The sequence below is a fragment of the Cyprinus carpio genome, chromosome A5, assembly GCF_018340385.1.
Source record: "Cyprinus carpio isolate SPL01 chromosome A5, ASM1834038v1, whole genome shotgun sequence".
NCBI classification, from domain to species: Eukaryota; Metazoa; Chordata; class Actinopteri; order Cypriniformes; family Cyprinidae; genus Cyprinus; species Cyprinus carpio.
Genome location: NC_056576.1, coordinates 7,226,471 through 7,247,291, shown reverse-complemented (window position 1 = coordinate 7,247,291; position 20,821 = coordinate 7,226,471). Strand labels below are relative to the sequence as shown.

The 20,821-nt window shown below is 34.0% G+C and overlaps 1 protein-coding gene across 2 annotated transcripts in view; it reads left to right on the top strand.

The window, feature by feature from the left end:
* The window catches only part of LOC109091795 (nipped-B-like protein A), a 43,845-nt gene that overhangs the window by 18,704 nt on the left and 4,320 nt on the right, over positions 1 to 20,821 (top strand). For both annotated transcript variants that reach the window (XM_042752322.1, XM_042752323.1), the window contains exons 12-41: positions 182 to 253; positions 341 to 430; positions 1,262 to 1,362; positions 4,382 to 4,468; positions 4,590 to 4,821; positions 5,700 to 5,851; positions 5,947 to 6,027; positions 6,339 to 6,439; positions 6,534 to 6,660; positions 6,755 to 6,837; positions 6,940 to 7,072; positions 7,645 to 7,788; positions 7,895 to 7,981; positions 10,422 to 10,639; positions 10,750 to 10,852; positions 10,944 to 11,042; positions 11,149 to 11,295; positions 12,073 to 12,207; positions 12,325 to 12,423; positions 13,203 to 13,256; positions 13,349 to 13,457; positions 14,458 to 14,588; positions 15,426 to 15,566; positions 16,038 to 16,286; positions 16,664 to 16,754; positions 17,256 to 17,429; positions 17,615 to 17,805; positions 18,701 to 18,808; positions 19,738 to 19,938; positions 20,039 to 20,185. In XM_042752322.1, the coding sequence (XP_042608256.1) occupies positions 182 to 253; positions 341 to 430; positions 1,262 to 1,362; positions 4,382 to 4,468; positions 4,590 to 4,821; positions 5,700 to 5,851; positions 5,947 to 6,027; positions 6,339 to 6,439; positions 6,534 to 6,660; positions 6,755 to 6,837; positions 6,940 to 7,072; positions 7,645 to 7,788; positions 7,895 to 7,981; positions 10,422 to 10,639; positions 10,750 to 10,852; positions 10,944 to 11,042; positions 11,149 to 11,295; positions 12,073 to 12,207; positions 12,325 to 12,423; positions 13,203 to 13,256; positions 13,349 to 13,457; positions 14,458 to 14,588; positions 15,426 to 15,566; positions 16,038 to 16,286; positions 16,664 to 16,754; positions 17,256 to 17,429; positions 17,615 to 17,805; positions 18,701 to 18,808; positions 19,738 to 19,938; positions 20,039 to 20,185 (3,887 nt within the window). The remainder of the gene's footprint in view (positions 1 to 181; positions 254 to 340; positions 431 to 1,261; positions 1,363 to 4,381; positions 4,469 to 4,589; positions 4,822 to 5,699; positions 5,852 to 5,946; positions 6,028 to 6,338; positions 6,440 to 6,533; positions 6,661 to 6,754; positions 6,838 to 6,939; positions 7,073 to 7,644; positions 7,789 to 7,894; positions 7,982 to 10,421; positions 10,640 to 10,749; positions 10,853 to 10,943; positions 11,043 to 11,148; positions 11,296 to 12,072; positions 12,208 to 12,324; positions 12,424 to 13,202; positions 13,257 to 13,348; positions 13,458 to 14,457; positions 14,589 to 15,425; positions 15,567 to 16,037; positions 16,287 to 16,663; positions 16,755 to 17,255; positions 17,430 to 17,614; positions 17,806 to 18,700; positions 18,809 to 19,737; positions 19,939 to 20,038; positions 20,186 to 20,821) is intronic.

The window sequence follows — 20,821 nt, the reverse complement described above, 5'->3', positions numbered from 1 at the left end:
TCAAAAACGTCTGTAAATGACGTAATGCTGACATAATTTTCTCTACGAGCATTTAATTATGGAATCAAAGTTCTGCTCCAGAATTTAGAGTTGCTATAGTGTCGTCATATTATTTGCAATTTTTCTGAAATGTGCTTAAACAGTTTATTAGTGGTTGAGCTAGAGATTTTTATTATTTCAGTTGCAAGACGTTTAAAGACGAAGGAGAAACAGAAGAAGAGGAAAGCGTATGAGCCCAAGTTAACACCTGAAGGTAAGCCCTTTCACCTTCCTCATTGCACTCAATTTTCCCCCGTCAGAATGATGCTCATTAAATCCCTGTATTTCTACTTTTTTCCAGAAATGATGGACTCTTCCACTTTTAAGAGGTTCTCGTTGAGTATTGACAACATCTTGGAGAATCTTGAGGATGTGGACTTTAATGCTCAGGGTAGGACACTCTCTCTCTTTCTTTTAATAGATTTTATTACCATGTATCATGTTTGCTCAATGAAACCCGAAACTAGTTTATCATCGGTTTTGGGGTGCTGATTCCAAAAATAGTGTCTGTTTCACTCTAACATGTCAGGCTTTCTCACAAAATATGATGTGCATTTTTTTTTATTTCAACAACCATTTGTAAGGTGAATAAGTCTTGTATTATTCTTTAATCTGCCACAAAAACATGATTCTAAAGACATTATTTACATTTACATTACATTTACATTTAGTCATTTAGCAGACGCTTTTATCCAAAGCGACTTACAAATGAGGACAATGGAAGCAATTAAAAACAACAAAAGAGCAATGATATATAAGTGCTATAACAAGTCTCAGTTAGCCTAAACACAGTATACGTAGCAAGGGCTTTTAAATAAAAAAAAAAAAAAATAAATAAATAAAAAAAAAATTATTATATGCCTAATCCTGATTTCCACTTTTTACTCCCTTGCAGGTTGTAATTAAATTGTACAGTTTGAATAATTCTTTTTGTCATTAAAACTTTTGACATTTGACTGCTTTTGTTATTTTGATAAGTGCACTAAAGCTGATACATATTTATAATGTGAAAAATCTTCATTCTTATTTTGTGGTGGGGAAAAAAAACTGTACGTAATGGAAAGTTTGTATTGCTATTTTTAAACTCAGCCTCACCAAATTAGGTAATAGTAGGCCTTTTTTTGCAAATCAGCTGAATTCTTTTAAGATGCAGGTCTGTGTTACAAACTAAACTCTTATAATTTTTGACTAAAGTCCTCATGACGTGTTTGTGTGTTCTCAGATGACGATGAAATCCCTCAGGAGCTGTTGTTGGGGAAACAGCAGCTAAGTGAATTGAGTAGTGAATCTGCTAAGATAAAAGCCATGGGCATCACCTGCAGGGTAAGAGATACATCACTGTATACTGCCGCTTTTATGTGGTTGTTTAAAAAGCCAGTGAAATCCTACTGTAGTTATGGTGGGTTTAGGCTAATCCATATCCACATTTAAAAGCAAAGGCCATTTGTAAAAAAAAATTTTTTGAAGAAGTTTAAGTGCATTATAGTTGCATTATATTAATATAAAAGTTTGAGGTCTGTATTTTCTATTTTTTGAAAGAAGGCTGCATTCATTTGATTAAAAATACAGTAAGAACAGAAATATTGTGGACATATTATTTACAAATTAAAATAACTGTTTTCTATTTGAATGTATTTTAAAGTGTAATTTATTCCTGTGATGCAAAGCTGAATTTTCAGCATCATTACTCCAGTCTGCAGTGTCACAAGATCATTCAGAAATTAATCTAAAATCAGGGTTTCCGGGTCCTTAAAAAGTCTTAAATTTAGTTGTATCAAATTTAAGGGAAAAAAATCCTAATTGATACAAAAAGCCTTAAAGGGATAGTTCACCCAAAAATGAAAATTATGTCATTAATGACTCACCCTCATGTCGTTCCAAACCCGTGAGACCTCCGTTCATCTTCGGAACACAGTATAAGATATTTTAGATTTAGTCCGAGAGCTTTCTGTCCCTCCATTGAGAATGTATGTACGGTATACTGTCCACGTCCAGAAAGGTAATAAAAACATCTTCAAAGTAGTCCATGTGACATCAGAGGGTCCGTTAGAATTTTTTTTGAAGCATCGAAAATACATTTTTGGTCCAAAAATATCAAAAACTACGACTTTATTCAGCATTGACTTCTCTCCCGGGTCTGTTATGAGCGCGTTCACAGCACATCAGGTTAGTAATATCCGGTTCGCGAACGAATCACTCAATGTAACCGGATCTTCTTGAACCAGTTCACCAAATCGAACTGAATCATTTGAAACGGTTCGCGTCAACAATAAGCATTAATCCACAAATGACTTAAGACTTTTAACTTTTTTAACATGGCTGACACTCCCTCTGAGTTCAAATAAACCAATATCCCGGAGTAATTCATTTACTCAAACAGTACACTGACTGAACCGAGCCAGATAACCAACGAAACATTGACTCGTTCTCGAGTCAAGAACCGTTTTTGTCGGACGCGTCCGGCTCGAGAACCGAGGAGCTGATGATACTGCGCATGCGTGATTCAGACTGACGAACACAGCGCGTCTGAACCGAACTGGTTCTTTTGGTGATTGATTCTGAACTGATTCTGTTCTAATGTTATGAGCGCGGGTAAACCGAAAGGCTTGAATCAAGGGCAATCATCGCCAATGAAGTCATTACGTCGAGCGCAAAAGAACTGGTGAACCGTTTTCGGCAACCGGTTTATTGAATCAAACTGTCGAAAGAAATGAACTTCCCATCACTACCGGTGATCCGAAAACCGATGCAACCGTTCTTGACTCGAGAACGAGTCAATGTTTCGTTCGTTATCTGGCTCGGTTCAGTCAGTGTACTGTTTGAGTAAATGAATTACTCCGGGATATTGTTTATTTGAACTCAGAGGGAGTGTCAGCCATGTTAAAAAAGTTAACAGCTTAATTCATTTGTGGATTAATGCTTATTGTTGATGCGAACCGTTTCAAACGATTCAGTTCGATTTGGTGAACTGGTTCAAGAAGATCCGGTTACATCGAGTGATTCGTTCGCGAACCGGATGTGCTGTGAACGCGCTCATAACAGACCCGGGAGAGAAGTCAATGCTGAATAAAGTCGTAGTTTTTGATATTTTTGGACCAAAATGTATTTTCGATGCTTCAAAAAATTCTAACGGACCCTCTGATGTCACATGGACTACTTTGAAGATGTTTTTATTACCTTTCTGGACGTGGACAGTAGACCGTACATACATTCTCAATGGAGGAACAGAAAGTTCTCCGACTAAATCTAAAATATCTTATACTGTGTTCCGAAGATGAACGGAGGTCACACGGGTTTGGAACGACATGAGGGTGAGTCATTAATGACATAATTTTCATTTTTGGGTGAACTATCCCTTTAATTATGATTTCCAAAGGTCTTATATTTGGGGACAGAAAGAAAAGAATTATGATATGGCTTAGTCTGATGATTAAACTTCAAAAGGCTTTAATTTATTCAGTCCAAAGGCTCATATTTATTAAATTGTAAATTGAATGAAAATGAGCACTGCAAGTTTCAAAGTCAGGTCCTGCGCTGCTTCGTGTACAGCTATATTCCTGCTGTTCCAAAAGCGCCACCTGTTGACGGAGAATGGATTTGCATTTTCAATAAGCTGGTCTAATGTTTTTTTAAGACCAAAGTGAAAACGGAGCCATATATTTACGCTGGTGGATTTACAAGAAGCTAATGTTAAGGCATAAAATTCTAAACAATTAAGACACTTAAGATATATTTATGTTATTAAATTAATATAATAATTGATTGATGATAATTGTTTAAATTAATGTAATAATTGATACTTTTGACTCATTCTTAAAAAATGGTTTTAAGTTTGAAATGTGAAGTTTATCATTTTATTAAACTTTGTTTTTGTGAAAACCTGTATCTGAACTGTAAATCATGCTTTTTACAGTCGTTTTCCAATTTAATATGTTACCATAGATATTGCCCAGCCCCACTTAAATGGTATTAATTTTATTTGTGCAGGTCTTAAAAAGGTCTTAAAGTCTTAAATTTGATTTTAATAATTCTGCAGACACCCCAAATATGTTGATTTGCTGCTCAAGAAACATTTCTTATTAGTATGATTGTTGAAAACATTTGCTGCTTAATATTTTGGTTGAAGCCTTGATAATATTTTTTTTCTTTTAGGATTCTTTGATGAAAATACAGCATTTATTTAAAATAGAAATCTTTTGTAATATTATAATTGTCTTGTATAGAGTAGATTTATATAGTACACAGAAATCACAGAAAGTGAGAAAATCTCAGAGAGTTTTCTGTAACATGTCCACTCTAGCTATATACCTCATATTCTGTTGTTGTTTCCTCTAATGCCCAGATTCCTTCTGATAAACTGGTGAAACTGTTGAGTATTCTGGAGAAGAACATTCTGGATGGAGCTAATCTTTCTACACTCGTGAACCACGTAAACATCACTTTGTTCCTTAATCGTGTTGATTTTTCGAGTGATATTTTCACACTTCAAATGATGCCTTTACATGTAGTTCCCTGCTTTTCCTCAGTCGTCTTTCTCTGCTCTTCATCAGGATAACGATGGAGAGGATGAGGAGCGTCTCTGGCGGGATCTCATCATGGAGCGTGTGACCAAATCAGCGGATGCGTGTCTGACAGCACTGAACATCATGACGTCATCACACATGCCCAAAGCTGTGTACATTGAGGACGTGATAGAGAGAGTTCTGCAGTACACTAAGTTCCACCTGCAAAACACTCTTTACCCGCAGTATGATCCGGTATACAGAGTCGACCCTAAAGGAGGTGAGAAACTTCGCTTCTGCTGAAGTGCTGTTTTTAAATGATGCAAAATCATAAAATATTCACACACAGTTTACTCTAAAACTATTAACTGTATTTAATACATAAATTAATAAATAATTGTTTGATAAATGAAAAAGATGTACTCTCCAAGTAAAAATAAATAAATTAATATTAGTAATATTCTTTTACATCTTAATGAAAATGGCAAATAAAATGTAATAAATATTATAAATGATTTTTTTTTTTTTTTTTTTTTATTGATGATGGTAATATTATATTTCATTTATTTGACAAATTTGCCAATACTATTTACTGCCAGTTAACGGCTTTTATTGAAAATCACTTAACTTCTGCTGAAGGCCTGTTCGCATCAAGTCTGATGTGTATAAATGGTACAAAAGTATAAAATATTCACAAACAGGTTTTTTTTTGTTTGTTTTTTTTTGCTCTAAAATAATTAATTGTATTTAATGCCTGAATGATTTTTTTGACAAATGTATGAAGAAAAAAGGTGTACCCTTCAAGTAAGAAAAAAAAAACATAAGAAAAGTAAGTCGCATGAATTGTTTGATCTTATTAATAAAAATATAATCTCAAATAAAAATGTATAAGATCATTCAAGTGCAATGCTTTGGTTCAGTCTGAACTGTTTTTATAGATTATTAAAATGACATATTTTGTAAATGAACTAAATTTAATAAGAAGAATTGATTTATTTTTTTTTTTTTTGGCAAATTTGACATTGGTATTTACTGCCAGTTTACTGCCATTGTTGTAAATCACCAGTACATTAAATATCATTAAATGTTGACTGTTTGTAAATGTAAATGACCTGCTTCCTAACATTTTCATGTGGTTTGAACCATGTGTGGTTTCAGGTTCCTTGCTGAGCTCCAAAGCAAAGCGAGCCAAGTGCTCCACTGCCAAGCAGAGAGTCATCATCATGCTCTATAACAAAGTGTGTGAAGTCGTCAGCAACATCTCAGAGCTGCTGGAAATTCAGCTAATGACCGATACAACAATATTGCAGGTAGGAACTGATGGATGCAGTGTATTTGTGTATACTCTATAGTTTATTTGCATTTATTGCATGTTGTATCACTCTGTGTTATTGTTCTTCTGCAGGTCTCTTCGATGGGCATCACTCCGTTCTTTGTGGAGAATGTCAGTGAGCTGCAGCTATGTGCCATAAAGCTGGTGACGGCGGTATGTTTTCATAAATGAGCACATATATAGATGAGCTCCATAATAAATATAATTAAATTATTTTTTAAATTAAATTATAACAAAACTGTTTAGCCATTTTTGTCTTAATTTTTTTTTATTTTTAAGCAAATTAACAATTTTGGTCCTTTAATACACATTTTGACTTAAAATCAGGATTGTCGCTTTTTTGTTTTCTTGTTTTGCGACCAAAGAAGTTGTTGTGGAAATCAGAAGACAATTTTTATGTTATGATTTAAACTATATCTAAAAACGTCACTGATGGAGGCTTTTTGCTTCTCCCTTTGTCTCAGGTCTTCTCTCGTTACGAGAAGCATAGACAGTTAATTCTAGAGGAGATTTTTACCTCTTTGGCCAGACTGCCCACCAGCAAACGCAGCCTCAGGAACTTCAGGTACTGTTATGACTGCTAATATTCAGCTGACAGTTCTGCCTAAACTGATCTGTGATAAACACAAACATTTCCTGCATGTCAAATCTGTGTTTAGGTTGAACAGTAGTGATGCTGAGGGTGAGCCCATATTCATTCAGATGGTTAGTGCTCTGGTGCTGCAGCTAATTCAGTGCGTGGTTCATCTGCCCTCTGAGAAAGACTCTGAAGATGATCATAAGAAGGTACTAGTTGCTCATCCACCACTCTCACGTTTGTACTATTGCTGCAAAGTCTGGTGTAGAATACAGGATACAATATGATTTAATCTGTTTTTAGGTTGACGACGATGTATTCATCACCAACTCATATGAAACAGCTAGACGGACGGCTCAGAACTTCCTCTCCGTCTTCCTCAAGAAGTCAGAACATCCCTCCTGTTTTCAATTTTTGTTTTCTTCTTGAAGTGTGTGTGTGTGTGTGCAGTATTCAGTGTATGTTTCTGTATTGTTACTACTTCTCAGGTGTGGCAGTAAACAGGGCGAGGAAGACTACAGGCCGCTGTTTGAGAATTTTGTGCAGGATCTGCTGTCTACGGTCAATAAACCCGAGTGGCCCGCTTCAGAATTACTGCTGAGCCTGCTGGGAAGATTACTGGTATGAACAAGCCATAGCCAATCACCTTATCTGCAACAGAGCCTAAACTTCCCTGACCGTGCTAAACATGAAAACACATGCATATTTATGAACCCACTGGAGTTTATTATGGAGCTTCAGGCGATTTGTGCTAAATAAAATTAGATAAAATAAAGTTTTAAAATTAATTTAATTATATAATGTATATATTTTGTTTCACAATTTATATATAATTTAAACATGATTTATACATTAAATGTATCCTATATGATTTATTTCTATTACTGTTTTTATTTTTTATACATTTTTATAAAATTATGTACGTGTATGGATAGATTGTAAAACTAAAAGCTACCCATATTTTACTTAAAAACACAGTGTCCTTGTTGCATATTACTTGTACTTACTATAGTAATAAGAGTAATTTTTTTATAATTGTGAGCAACTCTAAACCAGGTTTATAGCATTGTAAATAGATCAATAATAAAACAGTTTGGATAATGAAAGAAAATACAATAACAGCGATTGCAGTGAAACCCATACAGAGGTTCTTTCTTCTTCAGTGACCCTTGACCTTCATGCTCTGTCCCTAGGTGCACCAATTCAGTAACAAACAGACAGAGATGGCACTGCGAGTGGCATCACTGGATTATTTGGGTACCGTAGCAGCCAGATTGAGGAAAGATTCCGTCACCAGCAGGATGGACCAGAAAGCCATCGACTGCATCATCAGAGAGGTATGCGAACATGTATCTACATTACACATGCTGGTGCATGTGTGCATCTCATAAACACTCAGTTTTCCGTGTGTGTTTTTTACTTAATGCTTCTATGTGTCTTTAGAGCTCAGAGGGAGACGAGACTCAGCGTTTGCAGAAAGCCTTATTGGATTATATGAATGAGAATGCAGAAACAGACCCTGCCCTCACAGTGAGTCCAGCTCAGATGCTCTTCATGTTCTGTGGCCTTTACGTATAGTCCTTTCAGCCTTTAAGTTTTTCCATGGTCAAGTGTCAACATGTATAGTGTGAGGTTGCCTGTGGTTAATTTAACACCTGTAAATAACAGTACCAGTCAAATGTTGAGACATGCATGACCGAATTTGTTTCTCATGATCTTAAAAACCTTTTACACTTAAGGTGTCTTCTTAAATGCTTAAGATTATATGGAAAATTGGTAGAGCGAATCCGTAAGATTACATATAGGTACTCTAAATTTAAAGGGATACTCCACCCCAAAATAAAAATTATATCATTAATCACTTACCCCCATGTCGTTCCAAACCTGTAAAAGCTTTGTTCGTCTTCGGAACACAATTTAAGGTATTTTGGATGAAAACTGGGAGGCTTGAGACTGCCCCATAGACTGCCAAGTAATTTACACTGAAATAGAAAAGTATGAAAGACATCGTCAGAATAGTCCATCTGCCATCTGTGGTTCAACCATAACGTTATGAAGTGACGAGAATAAATGTACGCGAATAAAACAAAAATAATGACTTTATTCAACAATTTGTCTCCTCGTTGTCTCTCCACATCAGCGTAGCACCATTTTGGAGAATATGAGCTGAACACAAACTGCGTAATCTATTCTGTGTCAGCAGCACCACAAGGATACGCTGTTTTCTTTCAAATCAAAGCGTAAATATACGTAGAAAACATATCCTTGTGGCGCTGCTGATACAGAAGTGAACGCCGCCTGCGTTCAGCTCATATTCTCAAAAATGGCACTACGCTGATGTGGAGAGAGACAGAGGAGACAAATTGTTGAATAAAGTCATTATTTTTGTTTTATTCGCATACAAAAAGAATTGTCATCACTTCATAATGTTACAGCTGAATCATTGATGCAAGTGGACTATTCTGACGATGCTTTTCATACTTTCCTGGACCTAGGCAGTGTAATTTACTTGGCAGTCTATGGGACAGTCACAAGCTTCCCAGTTTTCATCCAAAATATATAAAATTGTGTTCCAAAGACAAACAAAGCTTTTACGGGTTTGGAACGACATGGGGGTAGGTGATTAATGACAGAATTTTCATTTTGGGGTGGAGTATCCTTTAAGAAAATTTAGATTTTGCTTCATATTTCCATTTGTGTTATTTTATAATGACATTTAACTTCTAAAATAATATCCCATTAAATGTAGAGAATACTGACTGATACAGTATGTATGTAATTGAATAATTATTAATGATAATGAAATGATTCTAGAGATATTAATATTATTTATAACGGTTATATTTATATATATATATATATATATATATATATACACAGTACAGGTCAAAAGTTTGGAAACATTACTATTTTTAATGTTTTGAAAGAAGTCTCTTCTGCTCATCAAGCCTGCATTTATTTGATCAAAAAATACAGAAAAAAACAGTAATATTGTGAAATATTATTACAACTTAAAATAATAGTTTTCTATTTGAATATACTTTAAAAAAAAAAAAAATTTATTCCTGTGATGCAAAGCTGAATTTTCAGCATCATTACTCCAGCCTTCAGTGTCACATGTAACATCCAGTCTATCACATGATCATTTAGAAATCATTCTAATATTCTGATTTATTATGAGTGTTGGAAACAGTTCTGCTGTCTAATATATTTGATGAAATAAAAGGTTTAAAAGAACTGCATTTATTCAAAATAAAAAAATAAATTCTAATAATATATATTCTAATAATATATTTTCTTTACTATCACTTTTTTTATCAATTTAACACATCCTTGCTGAATATAAGTATTGATTTTATTTAAAGTTGGGGAATATATATATATAATTACTGACCCCAAATTACTGACCAGTAGTGTATATTGTTATTACAAAATATTTTATTATTTAAAAACACAGCTTCTTTTTTTTTTTTTTTTACTTTTTATTCATCAAAGTATCCTAAAAAAGTATCACATGTTCTGAAAAAAATATTAAGCAGCAGAACTGTTTCCAACTTTGATAATGAATCATCATATTAGAATGATTTCTAAAGGATCATGTGATAATGATCCTAAAAATTCAGCTTTGCATCACAGAAATAAATGATAATTTAAAGTATAATAAATGTAAAAACAATTATTTTAAGTTGTAGTAATATATCACAATATTACATTTTTTTTCTGTATTTTTGATCAAATAAATGCAGGCTTGATGAGCAGAAGAAACTTCTTTCAAAAACATTAAAAATAGTAATGTTTCCAAACTTTTGACCTGTACTGTATATTTATTTATTTATTTATGACAGTATAATTATTATATAAGAGTCATGCATAAAATTAGCTTTTTACTGATAGCAGATATCATTAATTTGCCCTTTTTTCTACCCATAATCCGTCATGACAAATTTGTCAATCTGATTTTATATTGTAGTTTGCGCGCAAATTTTACATCGCTCAGTGGTTCAGAGACTGCACTACGGAGGCTGAGAAGGCCATGAGGAATCAGAATCAAAAGGAGGATGACTCGGAGGGCACGCAGCATGCCAAAGAGCTCCAAGCCACCGGAGACATCATGCAGCGTGCAGAAACTCGCAAGAAATTCCTCCACATCGTCATTAAATCAATTCCCAGTCAATTTACTACTCTCAGGTATCACCACACACACATCACTGCTTTAATGATGTTACATCCTCTGACTCAATCAAGACTGAATTATACGGTTATATTGTGGCATTAATGCCAAATAAATCTTTTGACAGGATGAACTCAGACACTGTGGACTATGAGGACGCCTGCCTTATCGTACGCTACTTGGCCTCCACCAGGCCCTTCTCTCAGAGCTTTGACATCTACCTGACACAGGTGAGAAGATTGGTCTGAAATGTAGACAAAATCAGTTTCCACCTGCTATTAATGTGCCTAACAAATGCTTCTTTTTTGTATTTTCTTTTAGATTCTGAGAGTTTTAGGGGAGAGTGCCATAGCTGTTAGGACCAAAGCCATGAAGTGTCTGTCTGAGGTGGTGGCTGTTGACCCCAGTATACTGGCCAGGGTAAGAAATGCAACTTCATTAAAACCAGCAGCACAACACTATAGGTAATTCTGCCGGAGTTGACTGTTGATGTCTTTTAATTGGTAACTTTGTCTGTGTTGTGTAGTCTGATATGCAGCGTGGTGTTCACGGCCGGTTGATGGATAACTCCACCAGTGTGAGGGAAGCGGCGGTCGAGCTGCTGGGACGGTTTGTGTTGAGTCGACCTCAGCTGACAGAGCAGTACTATGACATGCTCATCGAGAGGATACTGGTATGACAGCACTTCAGATCACTGTCTAAATGTTCAAGTAGCAAAATGTAAAGCTTTAATCATTGTATATATGTAAATGTACACACTACCATTTGGGGTTGAGTTCTTTTATTTATTTAAAAAAAATTAATACTTTTATTCAGGAAGAATGCATTAAATTGATATTTATAATATTAGGTTTTTTTTGCTTTCTGTTAAACAAAAAAATCCTGAAAAAATGGTTTCATGGCTTCCTCAAAAATACACAGCACAGCTGTTTTCAAGATAATAATAAGAAATGTTTCTCGGACAGCAAATCAGCATATTACAATGATTTTTTGAAGGATCATGTGACAATGAAGACTGGAGTATCATTCATTCTGCTGAAAATTCATCTTTGCCATCCTAGGAATAAATTACATTTTAAAATATATTACAATAAAACTTGTTTATTTTAATTTGTAATAATATTTCATAGTATTGCTGTTTTTTTGATCAGATAAATGTAAGCATGAGACACTTTTAAAACATTTTTTTATTATGCATGCAACTTTTATGACCTCATAATAATTTGTAAATATAGATAATGAACTAGAAAAGATAAAAATATGAATAAAAATTGTGGAAGTTAATGCTGACCTTTTAAAGGCCTAAGATATATACTTTCCCTTTAGACACTTAATTTTGGCCTGAAGTCTTGATGTTAAAAAATGTACAATTGTGTTTTTTTCTGATATTTTGAATACTGTGCATGTTATAGGTGAGAAGTTTAAATTGTTTTTATGTGTTTTACTCCAGGACACCGGTATCAGTGTGAGGAAGAGGGTGATCAAGATTCTGAGAGACATCTGTTTAGAGCAGCCCAACTTCAGTAAGATCACAGAGATGTGCGTGAAGATGATCCGCAGGGTCAATGACGAGGAGGGCATCAAGGTACAACCACGTTCTTTCCTTTGTTTTACATGATAAATGCAGTGCTAAACTTCTGTTGTGATAGGTTTTTCCAGTTAGTGACAAAAGTGTGAGCTAAAAGTCTTTCCATCCCTGCAGAAACTGGTGAATGAAACATTCCAGAAGCTGTGGTTTACACCCACAGCCAACCACGACAAAGAAACAATGAACAGGAAGATTCTCAACATCACTGATGTGGTCAGTCCAGCTGTTTATATTGTATATATTTATTTAGTATTTATTTATTATATACCCAACACATACATACACAAACACTTATATTTATATATATATATATATATATATAAATTTTGTCTGACCGATTCAGCATTTGTTTTATTTGGCTCTAAATCGAAGTGGGTCTGCATTAACAGTGTGAGAACCACCGCAAGCCGTTTGTGGTTGTAGCTGGGTAACACTAGAGAAGACATGTTTTTATACCTTTTGGTTTTACTACCAGAATATAAGACCTTCCAGGTGCGCTTGCATCTCTCTGCAACCAATGCATTGCAAGATATGCAAATGTAAGCTGCTCCCTGAAGGCAATTTCTAAATATGAACTGGGTCAGAGGTCACATATTCTACCTGACCTAAAAAGCCATGGCATCCAACTAAGCAGCTCTATGACCAGAGGCATTTTAAAATACGAATAAATCAACTCATCTAATTACAGTGTAAGCATCACCTTCCATTGTCAGTTGTGCTCATTCCTGAATCTGGCAACCCGCGTGAGCATAGAGCCTGAGGAGGAGGGACAGGAGAAACAACTCTCTCCAGTATTATGAATCTGGACTGCAGTACCCATTTTAACCACTAGCCATCAATATTACATACTGTAACTTTAATAAAGCAGCTTGCACACAAATCAATCAAATCAGACTGGCTCGTGTCCATACCTAAAGATCTAGTGTGAAAATGGCTTTTCTTTAAAACAGTGCATCATCCCCAAGCTGAACTTGTTCTTTTCTGTACTGCAGGTTGCTGCTTGTAAGGACACTGGCTATGACTGGTTTGAGCAGCTCCTGCAGAACGTAAGTGTTTTTAAGTCAAATCCATTTCCCTCTTCTGGTCTCTAGTTTGGAGGACTGTAGAACTGCAATTCACAGAGTTTTGTTTTTAATAGCTATTAAAGTCAGAGGAGGACTCGTCCTATAAGCCAGCCAGGAAGGCCTGTGTTCAGTTGGTGGACAATCTTGTGGAGTACATCCTCAAATACGAGGAGGCACTTGCAGGTACGCACATTCTACTAGACTTGGGAAATCTGATTTGTTTTAGCATATCAGTTGAATAATCCTGTAAAGGCTGATATATGAAATAATAGTCACAAGAAATCTAATTTTATTGAAATGGAACAGCTTATTGAACCTGTAGACAAAATATAAAAAGTTTGCATATGTGAATTTGTCTGATGTAAGTGACATTTGTCTGATGCCTTAGGCTTTTATGTTTCATATAGTATGATATAAGAGAATATAGACATACTCAGTAACACCTTAATTTTATTTTGGTGGACCAAACTGAGCAAAATATGCTGGAAAATATTACTGGAATTGCTGATAATTATATAGCCATAAAGTAAGATTAAATTCTGATAGCTTTTAGTGTTGTTGTTCAAAACTTATAATGCGAGATGAACAAATAATAGCCTGATGTATCATATCTGATGCATTGATTTACATGATTTCTCTAAAAAAAAAAGAAAAAGAAAGAAAGAAAATTGTATGGATAATCAAGTAAAGCTAAATTGCTTCAGTCCAGTAAATGCGCTTCTTAAAATAGTAATAACGATATGTGTTTACTTTATATTTATTTTTGCATTTTAAATCTTCACTGATTTTTCTAAACTATCAATCAGACAATAGAAAAGATGTAGTGGATTGTGTATAAGGGGTTTTTTCAGCTAGGTTTTGATCATGTTGATAATTTAGAGGTCTTAGAAATGTGTATCAAATATGATACAATAGGCTTTATAGGGTTGATGTAGTTAGTTTCAATTAATTTAATCAAAAACAGAATCACTTTCTATTTTAACCATCACTAGGAGTCTTACATGTTGCTTTTTTGAAGTTTTAGTTTTATTTATATATAAAGCTATATATGTTGCATTTAATGTAAATTTTGTAAATAAATAATGAATTGTATGAATAATTAAGTTAATAAACTTGCTGGTTTAAAAATTATGGTTTTTCCCAAAATGTATTAATTTGCTGTTGTGATTCTGTCTGTGTGCAGAGCACAAGAGTGTGAACTCAACACGGTTGGTCGCGTGCATCACCACACTGTATCTGTTCAGTAAGATCAGACCGCAGCTGATGGTCAAGCATGCCATGACTATGCAGCCCTACCTCACCACCAAGTGCAGTGTAAGTTCAGACTTTAATTTTAAAAGTAAACCTGCCATTTTGCAGGACTTTTGTATTTCTAATAATAAATTTGAATGAAATCATAAATCTAGAAAAATTTAAAATGACAACAGTTTTCTGGGGGGAAAAAAATCTTAAAAATATGTATTTTATATTTTTGTAATTTATTACTCTATTATTGTAAATATAATAAATTATTGAATTATTAAAGTTGTATAAATTCAGTTTATTGGACATGCTTTTTTTAATTATTAAAATTAATTTAAACCATTAAAATGGAATCCAGAAAATTAAGACTGAAAACACAGAATTTGGGAAAAATAAATTCTTTTTGCTGAACTTTTAATAAAGTGTTGCTTAATTGTGAAGTTTTAATGATTTTAATTAGGCTTTTTAATTTTTACAATTTAATGCCACCATTAAAACATAATCCAGAAAATTGAAGAAGAAAACAAAAAACGTAATCCAGAAAAAAATAATGCAAATAAATGGAATTTGGGAAAAAATTAAATGAACTTCATAGGGCCCTAAAAATTCAACTTTTGTTGAAACTTTAATGAATAGTTGTTAAATTGTAGTGTTGTGATTTAAATAAATTAGACCTGCTTTTTGATTATGTTTGACATTTTTATTTAACCATTAAAAATGAAATCCAGAAAGATTTAAACCTCAAATGGGAAAAAATGCAATAGTTGAGGTCATTCTGCCATCTAGTGGCTGTATACTGCTAATGTTTTAAGATGAAATTGTGCCAAGGTATATGTGTCATAAGATTGTTTTCATTTATGTTTTTTTCAGTGTTTGTGTATAATGCATTTGTGCTTGTCATTGTCACAGTCTCAAAGTGACTTCATGGTGATTTGTAACGTTGCTAAGATCCTGGAGCTTGTGGTTCCTCTGATGGATCACCCCAGCGAGAACTTCCTGACCACCATTGAGGAAGACCTGATGAAGCTCATCTTAAAATATGGGATGACCGTAAGTGACCTGTACTCACACACTACTCACACACTACTCATCTTGCTCTCGCTCAGGATGACGTGTGCTCACACTTTTCCAGGAGAAGTGCCCATACAAGGAATTCTGCCCTTTTTGATGTAATGAAGAGCCATATTTGGAAAAAAAAAACTTTTTGAAACTTAAACGAACCCTGAAGGAGTGTATTTTGCACAGAAATACTCTGTCCAACATGTATTTTGAAACTTTGGCCATGTTTAGCATGAGAATCCAACTCTTTCAGTGTAATTGAGTCAGAATATATGTAATGGCATCAGACCTCCCCTCTTAAAATAATGGTAAAAATGTTCATTTGTAAGTTTCATTAATCTTAAATGATCTCAACAACTGGCTGGTTGTTCATTTGACGACGACTTGTGGTTACAGATAGAATTTTGAAACCTATTTCTACACATTCCACTAAGTTCTTTCTCTTTTTATCCTTTCGCACAGGTTGTCCAGTACTGTGTGAGCTGTTTGGGTTCGATAGTGAATAAAGTGACTCATAATTATAAGTTTGTATGGGCCTGTTTTAACCGTTATTATGGGGCTCTGACTAAGCTGAAGATACAGCATCAGGAGGGTACGAACAGCATGGCACTGGCTGCCACCAAAGCAGCCCTGCTCAGATCTCTCTTCACCGTGGGAGCTCTCTGCAGACACTTTGACTTTGACCTTGAGCAGTTCAAGGGCACCACTAAGGTATCACAACCTTTCTTGATATGTAATTATATGATTATAAATAAACCTGCACGTAATAAACATGCAGCTATGATTGTCATGTATTTGTTGCTCATTGACTTAAGCTTATTAGCATTAAGAAACACTAATTTCACTGAAACAAGGCTTGAGTTGTTTAATATTTGTATTGTATTGATAAATCTAGCTTCTTAAAACCCAAGATAGCTTGTTATTTATCTAAAGATATTTTTTGAAATTATTAATTTAATCACATACTTCTAATATTGTCAGTTTGTTTCATTCTCAGTTTTATTACTATGATTTTGTATGGTTTATTTTAATTTGTTATGCTTAACTGTATGTTATTTAAAGCTGGAAACTTGCACTGTTATTGACAGGTTGTGATAAAGGAGAAGGTTTTGGAATCATTACTGTACTTCACCAATCACGAGGATGAAGAAGTTAAATGCAAAGCCATCATTGGGTTGGGTAAGATGACAGTCTTTGTTGTTTTCATATTTTTATATACTATTATAGTATATATTCATATTTTAAATAAGTCTTTTTTTATTTTAGTGCATTTGTTACGTGCTTTTGTCATTTTTTTATTAGTGTTTTTATTATTTCTATATAGCTTTATTTAAAATGTATTTTTAGTTTAATTCAAATTAATTTCTATTTTAATTTCAGTTATTTTAGTGCTTCAGTTAAAAATTATTTCAGTTAATTGACAAGGCAACATTTCTTTTTTTTATGTTCATATTTTATTTTATTTCAGCTTTAAGTTAGTTAAAACAGTGTTCTGTAGTTTTAGTTTTCTAGTTAACTACAACACTTCAAAAAGTAGAACTGGGTAGTGCTTAATTAGTCAATTGTGTTGCTTTTGTTACAGAACCAGTTCTCTGATTGATTTCATACTTTGCATCATAGCATTGTTTTAAGTAAAAAAAAAAAAAAAAACACCATCATTACCTTTCTTATGCCGTGCAGGGTTCCTGTTCATCATGCACCCGAGTCAGATGTTCGTTCCAGAGGTGAAGTCTCTGTATAACGGGCTCCTGTCTGATAAGCGGTGCTCCATCACGCTAAAGATCCAAGTGTTGAAAAACCTCCAGATGTATCTGCAGGAGGAGGACTCTCGCATGCAGGAGGCCGACAGAGAGTGTGAGTGACCATGCCATGTGTGTTAAGATTTTGAGATTAACTGCAGAACTTCATGTGGCGACAGTCACTACACTAACAGCAGAAAACTTGGGCCGGGTTAGAAACTGGAATTGTCAAACTCCATAAGGCTCTATAAACTCTGTACCACCCTTAAAAGAAAGCTTGTTGTGTTTTCATGTTTTCAGGGCAGAAATTGTCAAAGCAAGAGGATCTGAAAGAGATGGGTGACATCTCATCTGGTATGAGCAGCTCCATCATGCAGCTCTATTTGAAGCAGGTCCTGGAGTCTTTCTTCCACACGCAGTCCAGTGTAAGACACTTCGCCCTCAATGTCATCGCTCTGACCCTCAGCCAGGGACTCATACACCCCGTACAGGTACACACACCCCTAAACAACAATACTGACATTATAAACCCAGCGTCAGTGTCATCACTAGTCCTGCACACAATGATAAACCTCTGCACATCTCAACTCTTTGCAAGTTGTTTTGTTTTAACTTGCTATAATTGCAACGCCATATTCACAGGTTTGATTTCCAGGAAACACACTTTTGAATAAAATACATTGGTGCAACTGCAAAGTAAATAATATTTGTTAACAAAAGATGTTTTAATGTTAAAGTTTCTTTTGCTCACCAAGGCTGCATTTATTTAAATGTATCAAAAAGGCAGTAAAAACAGTAGTATTGTGAAATATTATTACAAATGAAACAGTTTTCTATTTTAATATATTTTAAATTGTAATTTATTCCTGTGATCATCATTCCTCCACTCTTCAGTGTCTCATGATCCTTCAGAAATCATTCTAATATGCTGATTTGCTGCTCAAGAAACATTTCTGATTATTATCAATATTGAAAACAGTTGTGCTGCTTAATATTTTGCTGGAAACCAAATAGAAAGTAAAAAAAAACAGCATTTATTTGAAATTCAACTCTTTTGTAACACAACTGTTAGTTTCTTTAAAAAAAAAAAAAAAATCATGCTGACCCCAAACTTGATATAAATGTTCTTGCATAAGTACTAATTTAGTAATGCTTTCAGCTACAATTAAGAGTGCTTTATTCCAGTTAACACAATTTAATAGTTTTATTTGATTTAATTGAGTTTTTTTGTTTTTTTAGTTCTAATGTAAAATGTTTTTGAAAATGTTTATTTAAAAAAAAAAAAAAAGGTTGGTAGTGGGCCTACTCATCACTGTCACAACCTTGGCTGGAGAACTTGCACACTAACACGGACTTGTCACTTTTCCTTCCTCCTTCCAATCATAGTGTGTGCCATATCTGATCGCCATGGGGACGGACCCAGAGCCCACCATGAGGAACAAAGCAGACCAGCAGCTGGTGGAGATTGATAAGAAATACACTGGATTCATCCATGTGAGCACCAATCCACACACCTTGTCATATGTCTCATGCTGGATCATAATTTTATTAATTAATTGGATCATTCTGTTTCAGCATTCCTACTAGTCAAATACATTGAAGCCATGAGTTTAAGAATGTAAAGTGGGAAAGAACTTTTATTTGTGTGTATATTACAATTTATATTTATATGTATGTATATTATTTGTGTGTGTTTATATATATATATATATATATATTGAGTTTAAGAATGTAAAGTGGGAAAGAATATAATATGAAGAGTTCAGATGCAAAAGCCTCTAAGTGCTATCTGAAATTTTCTTTTAAAAGGGTCCTATATTTAAGTTCCGTTATTTCACTTTAATGGCATAGAAAAGGACCAATACATTGCCATTAAAATAAAATGACTGAACCTAAACATAGGAACCTGATAAAAATGCTAATTCAGAAGAAAATTTCAGATGGCACTTAGAGGCTTTTGCATGTGAACTCTTCACACATATATATATATATATAACTTAGAGGCTTTTGCATGTGAACTCTTCACACATATATATATATATACACACACACACACATTTACTTTTGTACAAATTTGTATTGGTTGTTTTTATATTAATTCTAGTTTAATTTAAATCTTTTTTTATTTATTTGAACATATGAATATATATTGTAACATACACACAAATACATTTGATATAAATTATATATACATATAAAATACCTAAATGCTTTTTTTATTTTATGTATTATTTTAATTCAATTCTATTTAAAAAAAATTTTTTTTTAATTTGAATTTTTTGATTAATTTTGTTTTTTTATTGAATTGTGTTTTTGTATTGACGTCAAAATATGAAAAAAAAAATAATAATAAATTGACGTGTGTGTGTGTGATATATTTACTTTAATTGCTATTAAATGATGTAACTTGAATTACTCTACAGATGAAGGCTGTAGCAGGAATGAAGATGTCATTCCAAGTGCAGCAGGCCGTCTTGGGATCAGCGGGATCTGTGATCCGTGGTTTCCGTCAGGACGAGTCCCATTCTGCTCAGTGTTCCCACCTCTACAGCATGATCCGCACAAACAGACAACACCGGAGAGCCTTCCTCATCTCACTGCTCAATCTCTTCGACGACAGCTCGGTTAGCACTCTTTGTGTGTCCATCTCTTCCTGACGCTGGCTCTTTGTTGTGATGTTGAGACTGACCTTTTCCATCTCTCTGTCTCTCTGTGTCCGAGCAGAAGATTGAGGTGAACATGCTGTTGTTCATCGCTGATAATCTGGCCTACTTCCCCTATCAGTCTCAGGAGGAGCCGCTGTTCATCATGCATCATATAGACATCACACTCTCTGTGTCAGGCAGCAACCTGCTGCAGACATTTAAAGAGGTACTTGTGTCTGATCTTAACCGTTTGTGTAGCACATTTCAGCACTGATTGTTTTGTGAGCTGTCACTGTTTGAAGGATGGAGCAGCGCAAACTCTCAGCCTCTGTGTGAACATAAAGCGCTGTTGACCAAGCTGTATGTTTACATCGTCTTATAGGCACAGTAGCAAAAATGTCCTTTTTAATTTTATAACTCAGAAAGATAAAAATGGTCTTGATGATATTATAAGGGTCACTTTGTACATTTAAACACAAGCAGCTCATGATCCTGTGTTTTTAGTGTCTCAGAGCAGCACATAAACTTAGTGATTTGCATACGTTTACTTCAAATTTCTTTTTAGTATATTAGTGTTTGAATTTGATTTGGTTTTTTGTATATGTTATTTTTTGATTTGTTTTCGTTTTTTTAAAATTTATTTACAGAGGTGTTTTTAACATTTTTATATATTTTTTTGTTCTTATTTTTACCCAAAACAGGGTGGTTTGTTGTTTATTTTACAGTACAATATTATTTTAGTAATTTATTTCTATAATGTTTTTTGTAATAAAATATAGTAATAATTTATTATAATAATAATTATTATTATTATATTTGAACAGTCATATTTAATGGGAGAATTTTTTTTTATTGTTAAATG